The 15,930-nt window shown below is 47.9% G+C and overlaps 1 protein-coding gene across 1 annotated transcript in view; it reads right to left on the minus strand.

Moving 5' to 3' along the window:
* Positions 1 to 15,930, minus strand: part of PANX1 (pannexin 1) — a 47,605-nt gene that overhangs the window by 14,972 nt on the left and 16,703 nt on the right. Inside the window, exon 2 of the mRNA XM_043579932.1 lies at positions 4,052 to 4,191. Coding sequence (XP_043435867.1) covers positions 4,052 to 4,191 — 140 coding nt within the window. The remainder of the gene's footprint in view (positions 1 to 4,051; positions 4,192 to 15,930) is intronic.

Raw genomic sequence — 15,930 nt, forward strand, 5'->3', positions numbered from 1 at the left:
TGTTGCTTTTAGATTGTTCTTTCCCTTTCTCATGCCAACAGCTCCCCTTCTTTTCTGTCTCCTGATCAAAAGCCTCAGTCTGTGCCTGCCAGGCGGCTCCCTCCCTGCCTCCCTCCCTCTTTTCCCTCCCGCACTCCATCTCTGAGGATTGTCTCCTGGAAACACCATATTCCCCGACCAAGGAACTGCGGTGGCTCTCACTGTTTCCAGCACTTAGCCTACACACACCTGTTAAGTTTTCAAAGGTCCCGTATAAGCTGGGCTTACCCTGTAGAGTCAGTCGAGGCCCCGCTGCCCCCCAACAGGACAAGCCGGCGCCCTCCCCTCTGCCAGAAGGTGCCACAGGCCCTCCCCAGCCAGTGCACCGTTGGTGCAGCCAGCCCACTTTCTTACTGCCATTGGTATCTGAATGTGTGCCAAACTCTCTCATATTACACAATCTCCCAGAGGCTCCCAAACCTTCCCTCCAGCTACCACCCAGCTTATTGCTCTCTCCTCCTTTTCCCAGAGAGAGAGATTTTCTGGGGGAAAAAAATCTGAAGGAACTATCTACCACCATCATCTTCACCTCCTCACCTCACGGTTCACCCACTGCTTCACTAAAATCACCTCTGCCGGGGGCACTAATGACTTCACCCACGCCAGTAAGCCTGTTTCACTCCTACTGCACCGTCCGCTCTGCAAGGGCACTGAACAGAGTTCACTGCTCTGTCCAAGAACACTCTCCCCCAGGCTTCCGTGATAACCACACTCTTCTCTTCCCATCGCGCTTCTGGAATACCGCTTCTCAGTGTCTCCCTTACATATCTGTCTTCCCCACCAAACAGGGAGCTTCCTGAGGAAGGGGCCGCGTCATGTGTGGCTCTCTGATGCCACACATACATTCTAGTATACGGTAGGCAGGACGTCAGTGAATGTCAGCTAAAATCAATTGTCATTTACTGTTTTCAGTTCAAGAATTTTCACTCTCTGGCTAAAAGGAACAAATCAGGAGACTAGAGATGCTGGCGAGGATGTGGAGAAACGGGAACCCTCTTGCACTGTTGGTGGGAATGCAAACTGGTGCAGCCGCTCTGGAAAACAGTGCGGAGGTTCCTCAAAAAGTTAAAAATAGACCTACCCTATGACCCAGCAATACCACTGCTAGGAATTTACCCAAGGGATATAGGAGTGCTGATGCATAGGGGCACTTGCACCCCAATGTTTATAGCAGCACTTTCAACAATAGCCAAATTATGGAAAGAGCCTAAATGTCCATCAACTGATGAATGGATAAAGAAGTTGTGGTTTATATATACAATGGAATACTACTTGGCAATGAGAAAGAACGAAATATGGCCTTTTGTAGCAAAGTGGATAGAACTGGAGAGTGTTATGCTAAGTGAAATAAGTCATACAGAGAGAAGCAGATACCATATGTTTTCACTCATATGTGGATCCTGAGAAACTTAACAGAAGTCCATGGGGAAGGGGAAGAAAAAAAAAACAGGTTAGAGAGGGAGGGAGCCAAAGCATAAGAAACTCTTAAAACTGAGAACAAACTGAGGGTTGATGGGGGATGGGAGGGAGGGGAGGGGGGGTGATGGGTATTGAGGGGGGCACCTTTTGGGATGAGCACTGGGTGTTGTATGGAAACGAATTTGACAATAAATTTCATATTTAAAAAAAAAAAGAATTTCCACTCTCTTGAAATTCTCCATATCATCAGTATTAATACTAATACTATAGTATTAGTGATTATTCAAATGGGGTATCTGCTCTTATGTGGATCCTGAGAAACTTAACAGAAGACCATGGAGGAGGGGAAGGAAAGAAAAAAGTTAGGGAGGGAGCCAAACCATAAGAGACTCTTAAAAACTGAGAATAAACTGAGGGTTGATGGGGTGCGTAGTGGGGAGGGTGGGTGATGGACATTGAGGAGGGCACCTGTTGGGATGAGCACTGGGTGTTGTATGGAAACCAATTTGACAATAAATTTCATAATAAAAAATTATAAATAAATAAATAAATAAATAAATAGGGTATCTGATCAATTTATCAACCGGATATCCTGTGGGTCTGTTTCTAGTTTTGATTTTTCTCTTGGTTTTCCTGTGTATCAGCTGCTGAAACTACACGTGAAAAACCAGACAAGAGTTTGAGGCTCTGGATGAAGTTACCTACTTCTGGAAAAGATTTATTTTTGCTGCTGGCTGGTGGGCAGACTCGAGATGCTGACAGTCCCCGTATCTCCTCATTCAGTCAGTACTGAAAGTGATTCAAACCAGGACGCTGGTCCCCATGAGGGCTGGTCTAATTTAGGATCACCCCTTACTCCCTAGCAACGGGCTCTCGAGCCTGGGGTGTGTTGACCAAGCTCCTTTCAACTTGGCTGTGTCAACTCTTAATTTTTGCCCCAAGCCCTGTGGATCTGGAAAAATCTCTCAGCCAAACTTCCATCCAAACAAGCTAGCCTACTACCACCAGAAAGCTCCTTAGTGTCTCACTAACACTGGACACCGGGGGCTTGGCTGCCCACAACACTCTACAGGGCTTCTCCTCCTACACGGCAGGGGCAGTGGATGGCCAGGGACCTGACTGTGGTCAGCAACTAGTCCTGAGTCCTCGGCTTGTCTCTCTAGGTGTCCTTCACCTTATACTGCATCAAAACCCTTGTTTCTTCCTACTTTCAAAGTTTCACAGTCTCTAACATCCCTAACATACGCTGGACACGCCAGATGATACATTCTTCTTCTGCGGCTCTGTCAGTGCCCAGCCTGGCACACCCTTCCTTCCCCTAAGAGCATCACAACACAGAGACCCACGTTAAAACAGCATGGATTCTGACGTGCAGACAAGGCTGTTCAGCTTCTGGAACTGTGCCCATTCCTATAGAATATCTTTATTATTTGCTGGCCTGGCTACTAAGACCTACAGTGTTGACGAGGACCCAGCTAGCGCTAAGGCTAAAAGTCAAAGAGAAAAGCCCAACCCCAAAGAAGAAAGCAGCCACTGTAGGCATCACTCTGCCTGGTGGCACACAATAAATTAACACGAGGGGATGAGGCCTGAGTCATAGCATAGGACTTAAATTGTTCTTTTTTTACAAAGGATGCGGCGTGTTCAGCAATAGGTCAAGGCCAGAGTCAAACTTTTCAGCCTTTGGCTTTTCAGAAACTAGAGCAGCACTCTTTCCTCAGTGGAGGAGAACACCAGAAGAAACACAAACATTCTTTTTGTTTTCATGATGGATGGCAGAACCAGTGGTTGAAAATGATGACGGGTTGATACACAGTCCTACTTTTACATGCATGGAGAAGACCTACTCGAGCTGTGTCGTGACACAAAGGACGTCCTGCACAAACCCGCTGACTCCGGCGCCGGTTCCTCACCGCCCATACCCCATGTTACCCCCCAACTCCATCACTCCCTGACCAGGGAGCTCCTGACGGGGCCTCTTCTCTGTAGGACACTGGAGTCTCCTATGTAGTATGTCTCCCCTTCCTTGCGGAATGTGGACCCGTCAAAACGCCAAGGAATCGATCCCTGCAGCTCTGTCGCAGCCAACACCCCCAGAAGGAGTCCTCACTAGGCTTCCCGATGCTCCAGCAACGCACTGGTGAGAAGAAACCAAATTGTATGTTGGCAGCCACTTTCCCCAAGGGACCCTGGGAGCAGTGGAAAAGGCACTGGCCAAGGCTAGGTTTGAGTCCTGGCTCTGCCCCTATCTAACATCGCTCACCCAGGCAATTCAAAAGGCACCAAGAGCCTACTCTGTATCAGACGCCACTGGGCAGTAAGGGTAGAAACATGACACAACAGGTGCGCGCCATTATGGTGCGAAAATCCAAAAAGTGCCTCAGTTTCTGCATCTGCTAGTGAAGGTGCCGAACCAAGTAATCTCTGAGGTTTCTGAGTTCTTTTGACCAAATTTAAAGTGCTAGGCTTGTATGATCCGAGTGACAGGGCTGCTGGCTGGCCATGCGCATCTGTGTGACTGCGTGGCACAGCCTCTCCGGGCCTTGGTCCCCCCATCTACAAGGCTACTGGGTGAGAAAACATCCCCAGTTACCTTATGCAGCCACAGTGGAAGGTGTCCGGAATCGCCCTGCAAGGAGTCCTTCTGCTGAACGGCAGCCCAACAGTAAGAATCCACGAAGGCAGCCTGACGCCAGGAGAAGGAACTTGGGGAGAAACAGCTTATCTGGGTACCTGAGAAGCAAAAAGAGACAGCGCTAAATAAATGGGTGAGCAGTATCTGGACCCCCCCCCCCCCCCAGCCTCAGGTCTCTCAGTGGTAGCAGTCACAGAGCAATGCGCCACAAGGTCAGAACCAAAACCAGATTCATATTAAAGCTGAGTATTTGAGAGATTTTTGGCCGACGCTGGTCATGACGGCAGCTTGGGCTCAGCTGGAGAAAGCTCTTGAAAGTGAAACCACCATAAAAAGAAAAAGTGGGCAGGAAAAGAACCAGGGCTAAAAGAATAGCAAGGCTGGCTGAATTTGGGTGAGGTTTGAGTGAAGGGAAGGGGTTACAGGGGAGGGGGGAGGGTCTATCAGAAAACTGGGCAAAAGGGTGCCTGGGTGGCTCAGTTGACTGAGCATCTGACTTCGGCTTAGGTCATGATCTCCCGGTTCTTGAGTTCGAGCCCGGTGTCAGGCTCACTGCTGACAGCACAGAGCCTGCTTTGGTTCTTCTGTCTCCCTCTCTCTCTGCCCCTCTCCTGCTCAGGCATGTGCTCTCACTCTCTCTCAAAAATAAATAAACATTAAAAAAAAAATAAGAAAAAGATGGGGTGCCCGGGTGGCTCAGCCGGTTAAGCTTCTGACTTTGGCTCAGGTCATGATCTCGCAGTTCATGAGTTTGAGCCCCGCATTGGGCTTTGTGCTGAGCGCTCAGAGCCTTAAGCCTGCTTCAGATTCTGTGTCTCCCTCTCTCTCTCTCTCTCTCTCTCTCTGCCCTCTGCTCATGCTCTGTCTCTCTCTCAAAAATAAACATTAAAAAAATTTTTTTTAAAAAGAAAGAAAACTGGACTAGAAAAGGAGTCCTTTAGAAGAGAGAAGCCAGGACTTCTACCCTGATGAAGGGAAGGCTGAAGGAACTTTTGGTGACAGGTCACTGGATGGCAAATCAGCAGTTTTCCGTCTCCTCCAAGAAGAAAGAAGGCACAGGTAAAAGTACAGCCCAAGGAAGAGAGAGCAAACCCACTAACGGAGGGATGGGTGTGGGGCGGGGTGGCAGGAAACCTGGGTCCTACTCCCGGGCCCCCCCTGGCACATGTGGGAGTGTGTATCTCAAGCTGAGAGCAGGCACACTGTCCTTCACACCTTGCACGGTGTGAGAGGTGCTAGGTGCTTGGGCTCTGATGCTGTTCTATTCAAACCCAACTCTGCCACTCACAGCTGGGTGACCTCAGGTCACTTCACCTTCCAAAGCCAAGGTTCTCCAAACGGACGATGACATTAAGGTCTATATTCTCAGTAGGCTGCCTGGTTCCCAGGAGTTACTCAGGAAGTATTGCATTCTTCTGTATGAGGTAACTAGCAGGTTCTGTTGTTGCTTTAAAGAGTGGGGGCATGCCCACCCTGGAAAGAGGGGAAAGGGGTGGCAGGAAGATACTGGGGTGGACTTCCCTAGTCCCTGAAACATAAAAAGCCTCAAAGCGTCACCTCCCTCTGGGGAGGGGGTGGACTTTACGCTTGTGGCAGGAGAAGGCAGTGACGGGGATGTTGTCCGGGGAGCAGAATCTTGTGGTGGAGGAGGTACAACGAGGTCAGAGCACCCCCACTTCATTGGGTATTTTTATACCCACAGACATCAGGAAAGGACTTTTCAGCAAGAACCCTCGGAGGACATCACAGTGACAAGTCACACACCGTCAGAGTGTCCAACGATAGGGTATGTTCTTGCCAGCTAGGAATGGCTTCAGTATGAGTTGAGGGTGGGTCACGCATTTCAAGGAGCTTTCAATTCTCATAGCCCACTGAACTTCAGTTGTTGCATTTTATAAAAACAGAGTGGTCAGAACAGCGCTGGGCCCTAGGGATAACGTCACACAGCTCTTGCATTAGCATGACTTTGCTAAACGCTGCCTAGGAAGTCCCCACCCACCAAGGCTTACTGATCTCGGGTTATAAATGGATGGTTTCTGATGCGTTGCTTGCTTGATATCCTCTCTCCAGATACTTTCTCATGTAAAAGGACAGTGCTTTCAGGATTTCATGAAAACCTGTCTGGTCCTTCCTTGTATTTCTTAGCTTTGGTCCTGGCAGTGCACATAGCCAGCATGTAGTAACATTCTTTCTATACGATAATGTGTTTCAGGTCCTGTCTTGGGACCTCAAAAACCTCCCCCAAGGCACCAGTGGAAACTGCCAGAGCATAAATAAGTAAACTTTTCATACCAAAGCTTTTGCAAAAGAGGAAGAAAGAAAATATAACTGAGTCTAGAGAGACGGAAATTGAGGATGTGCTGAGCTCAAAATGTTTTTCATCTGGAATGGAAGGTCAGAAGACAAGACAACAGACAACCCACATTCACAGGATGCAGGCGGTCCTTAAACCCTTGCCTCATTTAAACCTCACGACCAAATCGGAGAGAAAGAGAGAGGGAGGGAGAAAACGGTATCTTATCTTCATTTTACCCTAGATAAAACCAAAAGCTCAAAGTAATCTCTATCCAAGCTAGTAACTGGTAACACCAGAACTTTAATCTCTCAGTCTCTTAAAACACTCCTCTCTGGGCCAGTCACTCCGACCAGGCCATGCTAGAGGGGTCCCAGGAGCCAGGGCTCTGTTGGAATGGAAGCGACTTGAGCCAAGTGGTTCTTCTGAGTGACCAGAGGGGCAGAGCTTTCTGGGAAGGGTCAAGACAAATCCAGGAAAAGAAACACAGCGAGCCCCGAAGGGTATTCCCAGGCCAGAAATGAGAAATACAGGAAGTCAAGAGTCAGGGAACAGCAGGAGCCAAGCTGGGACACAAGGGTGGGAGTAACGAGAAGAGTTTCCTTCCTGTGGTGGGGAACCCCGAAAGTCTACACCACAGGGAAGAAGAGCTTGTATAAACCTGACGATTGTCCAGTGAGTAAAAAAAATTCCCATAACCTGGGTACCAGGGCAAAAAAGGCATAAAAAGAACTCAGTGTTCTAGTAAAGAGGCAAGTAGTACTCAATGTACCTAAATATTTTATTTAAAAAATTTTTTATCATCAGAGATTAATTAACGTAAACATACATAAAATTACAGAGAATAATATAACAGACACCCAGGAGTTTAAAACAATATTGACATTTTGTTGCATTTACCTCATCTTTTTTTTTTTAATTAAGCATTTTATTTAGATTTTTTTTTTTTTCAGACCTATGGAGAAGTTATAATGTTCAGTCTTATAAAGGAAGGAAGTCCTCCGGGTGCCTGGGTGGCTCAGTTGGTTAAGCCTCCGATTTCGGGTCAGGTTCTGATCTCACGGTTCCTGGGTTTGAACCCCGTGTCGGGCTCTGTGCTGACAGCTCAGAGCCTGGAGCCTGCTTCAGATTCTATGTCTTCCCCTCTCTCTGCCCCTCCACCACTCTGCTCTCTCTCTCTCTCTCTCTCTCTCTCTCTCTCAAAAACAAATAAAGTCTTTAAAAAAAAAAAAAAAAGGAAGGAAATCCTGCCATTTGCACCATGGATGGACCTTGAGGGCATTATGGTAAGTGAAAGAAGTCAGAGAAAGACAAGTACTGTATGATCTTACTTCTATGTTTTCTCTAGCAAAACCAAACTCACGGAAACAGAGAAGAGTTTGGTAGTTGCCAGAGGTGGAACATGGGGGCAGGTACAGGAAGTGGGTGAAGGTGGTCAAAGGGCACAAACTTCTAGTTTGAAGATAAGTAAGTTCGAGGACGTAATACATGGCATAGTGACTACAGTTAAAACTACAACACTGTACCATATATTCAAAAGCTGCTAATAAAATCTTAAAAGTTCACATCGTAAGAAAAAAGACTATGTGGGGTGATGAATGCTAACTAAAACTACTGTGGTCATCATTTTGCAATACATACATATGTCAAATCATTATGTTGTGTACCTTAAATTTACACAATATTGTATGTCAGTTACAGCTCTGAAGAGAGCTGTACGATACGAGTAGAAAAATTACATAAAATCTGTAAACGTGCAGGAAATACAGTATCGGCATAAAAAAAAAAGAGTATTGCAGTGAAATCCCAAATACCCTGGCATTTGGATTCAACCATTGTTAACATTCTGCTCTCTCCATCTATACATGTATATATAATACATACGTTTATTTCTCTTCCCGAACCACCTGAGAGTAAGTTGCAGAGGTCATGACCCTTTCCTCTCAGGAGTGTGTGATTCTAAGAACAAGACATTCCTATAGAACCCAGTGCAATTATCCATTTTTTTAAAAAAAATACAATACTGCTATCTATGTTTGGATTTTCTAAACTATCTTATGCAGCAACTTTCCCCTCCTCCAATCAGGATCCAATCCTGCACCATACAGCATGCATCCAGATGTCACGTCTCTTCAGTCACCCTGTCGTGGAAGGGTTCCACAGCCTTCCTCTGTTATTTGTGACCCTCACGGGGGCAAAGACCACAAGCCCTCTGTTTTGTGTGATGATCCTTAATTTGTGTTCAACTGCTTGTCTTTTCATGCTCCAACCCAGACTGTGCATTACAGGCAGGTCTCCTACAGAAGGGTTGGGGGTCCCTTGCAGGACAGCCTGGGAAGGCACCTGACGTCGGTTTCCTCCAGAACAAGTGATGTCACATATGATGGTTACTTGGTTAAGCTGCTGTCAGGGCTCTGCCGTAAAAGTGCGTTTTTTTCCTGAGAAACAAATTGTCTGTGTCTTCTGACTGTGTAAGTATTTGGTCCCCAACAAACTTTCACCCAGGGGTGAATCAGACACTTCAACTGGGCTCGCAGATGGAGTTTTCCAACTTTACCTTCCCTCTGCATTTGTAACAGTTAGCATTTTACAATAGCAAGGAACTTCCCCTTCCCCCAATTTGTGCTTTTTAGTATCAATATGGACTCATATGGTCTTTTGTTTTTCAATAGTTTATGATCTGGTTGCTGTTACTTATTTTGACACTCAAAATGTTTCAAACTAGCTCCTGTGTCCTTCTGCCATGCTCCCTGTGGGGAATAAGTTTAAGAATTCTCTCTTCAGGGAGCCCCAGTTCCTTTTAGTGGGTAACGGAATTTGTAAACCCAGATATGGAAGCCAGATGTGCCCACTGCTCAGGGATGCCACTGCTCCTAGCCTCCTCCGGCAGACACAGCTAGGAAATCAATGTGTACATGTGTGTGTGAGAGAGAGAGACGGACTTTATACTGAAAATTCCAATTTAACACCACTGCCCTTCCCCCAGTCCACATCTGTATTTTCTCTTACAGTGAGAACCCTAGATCCCAAATATATCCACATATTCATTTCCTCAATCCTAAAATTCACACAGAATAACTTTCAGAATTTTTAACGCAAACATATATTCTGATTTTCATTTTAAAGGGTTACTCTAGATGCAATGTCAACAACTGCGCATCCAGGGTCAAGAATAGAAGCGGACACCAGTCAGGAATGTACCACAACAGTACAGGTGAAAACAACACGAAAAAACAGTCACAGGGGCACACATGAAAAGACACGGGGGCTCAGCTGGTTGAGTATCTGACTTCAGCTCAGGTCATGATCTCACAATTGGTGGGTTCAAGTCCCTCATCGGGCTTGCTGCTGTCAGCGCAGAGCCCACTTTCGATTCTCTGTCCCCCTCTCTCTCTGCCCCTCCCCTGCTCAAGCTCTCTCTCTCTAAAGAAAAAACAAAATAAAACAAAACAAAAACAAAAAACAGTCACAGTACGCAACTGCCTGCATTGTCTTTGTTTAAAAAAAATTTTTTTTAATGTTTATTTATTTTTGAGAGCGAGAGACACAGAGCAGGAGTGGAGGAGGAGCAGAGAGAGAGAGAGAGAGAGAGAGAGAGAGAGGGCTCCAGAATCTGAAGCAGGCTCCAGGCTCCCGGCTATCAGCACAGAGCCCCACACAGGGCTCGAACTCACAAGCTGTGAGATCATGACCTGAGCCGAAGTCAGACACTTAACCAACTGAGTCATCCAGGTGCCCCTGGCTGAACTGTCTTTGATTTCCTGTAGGTCCTAGCCAGGTCCAGGCTAAAGGATTGGTTCCATGAAATGAAGCGCAGTGCAAAAGGCCAGATGGAAGGCAGAACAAAGAAATCAACACAAGCATCTCTGCTATAATGCCATTCACGTGTTAAAAAAAAATAGTACCGTTCTAGAAAATCACACAAGATCTGTACTAGAGCACTAACCAAACAGCAACAATCCTGATAAAAACATACTAGTGCGATGAAAGGGTATGTGAAGAAGGTTGCTGGGTTATGCGCACAAGAAGAAAAAGGAAAATGGAGAAAGACCAGACAGAACTGCCTGACAGCACTTCTGAAACACGGCACGTGACCAAACGGAGCCCAGAGGAAGAGCATGGGGTGAATGGGTACCATGTACTCGCCAAGCCATGAAAACCAATGTGACTCCCCCATACTGGTATTCCCTCACGTACTGATCACATACAAGCTATTTCCCATCACAGAATCACTTACTAAAGGAAAATGGGTCATTTATTAAATACTACAATTAAATAGGAATTAGATGCTCTTGTTCAATCCAATGAAAGAACCTACGGACTAGGTGTCATCTGGTCCTATTTGTCAGATGAAGAAATAAGGCTCAGAGTAACTTCCAAAGTCAGACGGCTAATACTTGGTGCAGATGCGACATGATCCCAAGTCCCTGCTCTTCCCCCAGGGTGATGACATCCTGGGAATGAGTGACCAGGGAGGAGAGAAGGTGGAGGCAGGGCATGGAGGCAGGGTGGAGTGCAGAAGGGTAGGTGTTGTGCAATGCCAGGCCAGCCAATGACACGAGGAGAAGCAGGAAAGGGCGAGCCTCAGCTCCCCAGCAGCCTGGTCCTGAGCTCCGGGCCCAAGCTGATAAGAAAGTGTCATCAAAACCCACAGTGCCAGGCATCTGGCGGCTCAGTCGGTGGCACATATGAGTCTTTATCTCTGGCATGGAGTTTACTCAGTAGGGATGGAGGCTGGACCCATGGAAGGGAAGGGCCAGATCAAATAAACTATGTCATCAAAACATCCCAGCAGGAATACGACATGTGAGAGCCAGGAATAAGTTCCTTAGCAGTCCCAGACCTGCCACACCTCCACGAAAGGAAATGCAGCCTGGATTTCTGCACTGTAAGAGGGCAGCAGGGAAACACCATTTCAAAATGAACACGAGAAATGGATGCTGTCCAAACAAGGAGGTCAGGGGCATGAAGTCCGCTTAAGAAAAAACGTCCGATGAACAGACACTTAAGGCCAAGGGGCAATTTAACACTTTTTAAAAAAAAAATTTTTTAACGTTTATTTATTTTTGAGACAGAGAGAGACAGAGCATGAACGGGGGAGGGTCAGAGAGAGAGGGAGACACAGAATCTGAAATAGGCTCCAGGCTCTGAGCTGTCAGCCCAGAGCCCGACACGGGGCTCGAACTCACGGACCGCGAGATCATGACCTGAGCCGAAGTCGGCCACTTAACCGACTGAGCCACCCAGGCGCCCCAACAGACACTTTTAAGTATAAAGAGGTTAGAAGAAAATTACCATCCAGCCAGTCATCCCTGACACAGAGGCCAACCTGTGTGGAAAGAAATATGGAAGTCCAACTGGATAGGGGGAAGTCATTTTAGCCTGAAGGGAAAAGTTAGGTAAATCTTTAGCGGGGGGGAAGGTTCTGGAATCTTTATTCCTGAATATTGCTTTTATAAAGATCTCACGATATCGAAGAGCCATTGGGTTTTCTCTTTTACTAACAAGTCACTTAACTTCTGAGAACCTGATTTTTCTCATTGGCAAAGCCTCACAGAAATGCTTGCCACAGTGCCAGCATACCGTAAGAACTCAATAAGCAGCAGCTGTCAGTCTTACGTCTATGCATCAGACTCCACGGTAAGCAATGGGGATACGGGGCTCCTCGGTCACATCCTGTATTATTTTCTTCAGTGCACTTATAATTATTTGAATTTCACCTTTATTAACTGGTTTACACATTTGTCTTATCTCCCACAACTCTTGAACATACGTACCGTGAAATCCTGCCTTAGATAACTGGGATCTTAGATTTAATGGGGCCACAGCCTGAGACCAGACAGCTTTGTTAAGTCCTTTTGCATCATCTCCCCCTCAATGATGGCTTGTAAAAGCTAGCTTTTGGAGTTCTGGCAACAAAGGAGCTCTTTTGTATAGGATAAGGCTTTGAGTGTCTAAATCTGGTAATGGATCAAAGTTAGTGACTCCAGTAAAATGAAAACAACTCACAACAACTGTTACCATTATTCAGATAACCGGTCACGAGACTCATTTGCAAATACAAAGACACTCATTCTAAGACATCGCGGATTACACGGCGAACACTTTTCTCAAGAAGCCTCAAAAAAGAAAAGAGACATCCAAGTTCATCAGAGCTAGTATTTAATGGCACAGGGCCTTTGTGCCAGCAGCGTATCAGAGACAGCCAAGGTGCCAAGGACACCTACCCTTCCCAGGAGCTCTATTCTTCCTGTGTCTATCACGGGGCAACACAGCACAGATGTTCTCCCGAAGGTACTCAGAACTCAGTGGTGCTAAGCTCAACCCAATAAAGATTCACTGGGCGTCTACGGCGCACATGGTGTATGGGGCACACAAGGGGCTCAAAGATAAAGACGACATGGTCCCTGTCCTCGAAGAGCTTACAGTCCAGTAGAGGAGGCCAAGAACAGAGCCACCAGTGATAACAGACAAGACAAAGTGCATCAGGGTGATGGCTGAACCCTGGCAGGTGTTCCTGTTTGAAGGGAGGACGACCCAGTTAGGAAACCAGCCCAAGCAGACACCTGGAGCCTTTAGAGTTTGCGGCGCATTATGAAGGGGAGCAGACCACTGCACCCGGGACACAGGGTCCATCTGGGGATCACGTAAAGGACAGCCCTGCAGACTTGATCCTGTAGTGCTGGCAGGGAGGGCTTGGTGGGGGGAGGGGGTTTCAACGTCCTCGGGGCCGTCAGCCCCACAGTTGCAGCCCTGGTGACCTGCAGGGCTGGGGTGGGGCTGGTCATGGCTGCAGCAGAGCAAGTGGCCTCCCCAGCAAGAGTGCAAGTAGTGGGGAGGGTGATCCCACAGCGGCGGGACCCAAGCCCCAGCATAAGTGAGCAGCTTCTGTGCTGGGGCATGAGCTAGCCTGCTCTGTCTGCACTGCTCCCTGCTCACAAGACTGGGGGAGGGCAGAGTACACAGGCTTCGGGACGGAGCTGCTTACCAGGCCCGCTCCGCGTGCCCCCGGGGTGGTGATCTGACCTCTGCCCGCCTCAGTTCCTCACCTGTCGGCTCGGCAGCCAGTCTTCCCAGAGTGCCTGCCCTGTCCTAGACCCTGGTCTGGTGCTCGCTGTGCTAGTCCCTTTCATTGTCACCACCCCATGAGACGGGCTCTACTCTTACCCAATTTACTGATGAGGAAACTGTGGGACAGAGAAATTATGCAACTTGCCTCAGGTCTCACAGTGGGTATGTCGTCTGCCGGGATCGGAACCCAGGCGGTCCGGCTCCAAAACTCGCATCTTAATGGCCATCCCACAGTCTCTCAAAAGTGAAAAACAAATGGAACTGTCTGGAAGGACTGCTGCCGGGAAAACACGGCGCCGAAAGGACCTGACACACGGGTGGAGTCAGTATATGCTGGGTTCAGGTGAGAGACAACTGTTACTCAAAATATACAAAGAACTCTTAAAACTCAACATAAGAAAACAAACAACTCAATTAAAAATGGCCAAAGACCTTAGCAAACACCTCACTAAAGAAGACAAGCAGATGGGAAACGAGTATATGAAGAGAGTCATGTGTCATCAGAGAAATGCAGATGAAAACAAGGTACCAGTATGTGCCCATGAGAATGGCCAAAATCTGGAACACTGACAACACCTGGGGCAATAGGAACACTCATTCGTTGTGACTGGGAATGCGATATAGTAGAGCCACTCTGGAAGACATTCGGGCAGGTTCTTAAGAAACTAAACATGCTTTTACCACACGATCCAGTAATCCTGCTCCTTAGTATTTGCCCAAAGGACTTGAAAACTCATGTCTACACAAAAACCTGCACATGGAGGTTTACAGCAGCTTTGCCAAAATTTGGAAGCAACCATGATGTCCTTCAGATAAACCGTCGTACCTCAAGACAATGGGATACTCAACACTAAAGAGAAATGAGCTGGGGAGTCTGGGTGGCTCAGTTGAGTGTCGGACTTTGCCTCAGGTCATGATCTCGTGGTTTGTGAGCTCGAGCCCCGTGTGGACTCTGTGCTGACAGCTTGGAGCCTGGAGCCTGCTTCTGATTCTGTGTCTCCCTCTCTCTCTACCCCTTGCCTGCTCACACTCTGTCTCTGTCTCCCTCTCAAAACTAAATAAACATTTAAAAAAAAATTTAAAGAGAAATGAGCCAGTAAGCTACAAAAAGTCATGGAGAAATGTTAAGTGTGTATGACTAAGTGAAAGAAGCCAATCTGAAAAGGCTGCATACCATACGGTTCCAACTCTATGACACTGTGGAAAAGACCAAACTCTAAAGACTGTAAAAAGATCAGTGGTTGCCAGGGGTGTGGGGGTAGGGGTCGAATAAGCAGAGCACAGAGGATTTTTAGGGCAGTGAAAATATTCTGTATGATACCATAATGATGGATACAGGTCATTTTCACGGTTTCCCAGCCCACAGAATGTACGACTCTTGCGGGGGATGTTGATAATGGGGAAGGCCATGCCTGTGTAGGGGCAGGGAGTATTTAGCAAATCTCTGTACCTCCCCTCAGTTTTGCTGTGAACTTAATGCTCTAGGAAAGTAGAGCCTTCATAAAATTTTTGTGTGTGTGTGTGTGTATACATGCACCTCAGTAGCTGTTAATACTGGTCCTAAAGACAGCAGAGGAAGGCAGGCATTGGGAGCAACTGTCCAGGCGCAGAGGGAAGTGGCATTTCCCTGCAGGACCCCAGCTCCTTCAGCTGCCCCCCTCCAGGGCCCTCCCAGAGCTGCGGCTTCTCACAGGCCCACAACAGGGCCGCCTGCTCGGCCTGGTGCTGAGTGCCAACCGCCAGCCCCACCCAGGACATCAGGCTTCCACACCAGGCCCGGCCCACTCCTTCCTCACTGTCCAGTGCCAGGCCAGGCTGCGGAAGTGACCACGAAACCCCAGAGCAGAGCTGCCCAATGGGACTGGCTTGGGTCCTTCCCAGGTCAGCTCCAACACCCCAGGAGGGGCAGGAGAGCTCCCATGTGCTCACGGAGTTCCCCACGATGGCTCCTGGGAAACTGTGATAAGGTATCCGCCCCACACAGAATATCGTGGCGGACTCCAAGCCAGCTGTAACAGTCCCCGTCCTCAAAGTGCACAGAGATTGTCAGCCCGAACTGCACTGCAGGAGCCCCTAATTAGTCTCTCCACAACTGCAATCCATTCTTGCAGCGCACCCGGGTGAGGTTTTAAAACGTGGCTGTGATTATGTCCCGTTTAGCTAAGAGCCCTCTGACTGCGCTGGATAAGCTAAAATCCGAATGCCACAGGCGCTCCTTGATGGGGCCCCTGCCCACCCCTCCCAGGTCTTGCCCCCCACCTCTTCCCCCTGTTCAACAGGCCACAGTAACACTGACCCTCTTCTGCTTCTTTCAAGAAACCATGTCCGCTCTCCCCTAAGAGGCTTCACACAGGCTGATCGACCGCTCCTCCTAAAGCCATCTCCAGTGTCCTGGATGGGGTGAGGCTCCCCACCAGGGCCCTTGCTCCAAAACACTTCTCACAGCAATTCCCGGGGAGCTGTCTCCCCCGCC

The sequence above is a fragment of the Prionailurus bengalensis genome, chromosome D1, assembly GCF_016509475.1.
Source record: "Prionailurus bengalensis isolate Pbe53 chromosome D1, Fcat_Pben_1.1_paternal_pri, whole genome shotgun sequence".
In the NCBI taxonomy this organism is placed as follows: Eukaryota; Metazoa; Chordata; class Mammalia; order Carnivora; family Felidae; genus Prionailurus; species Prionailurus bengalensis.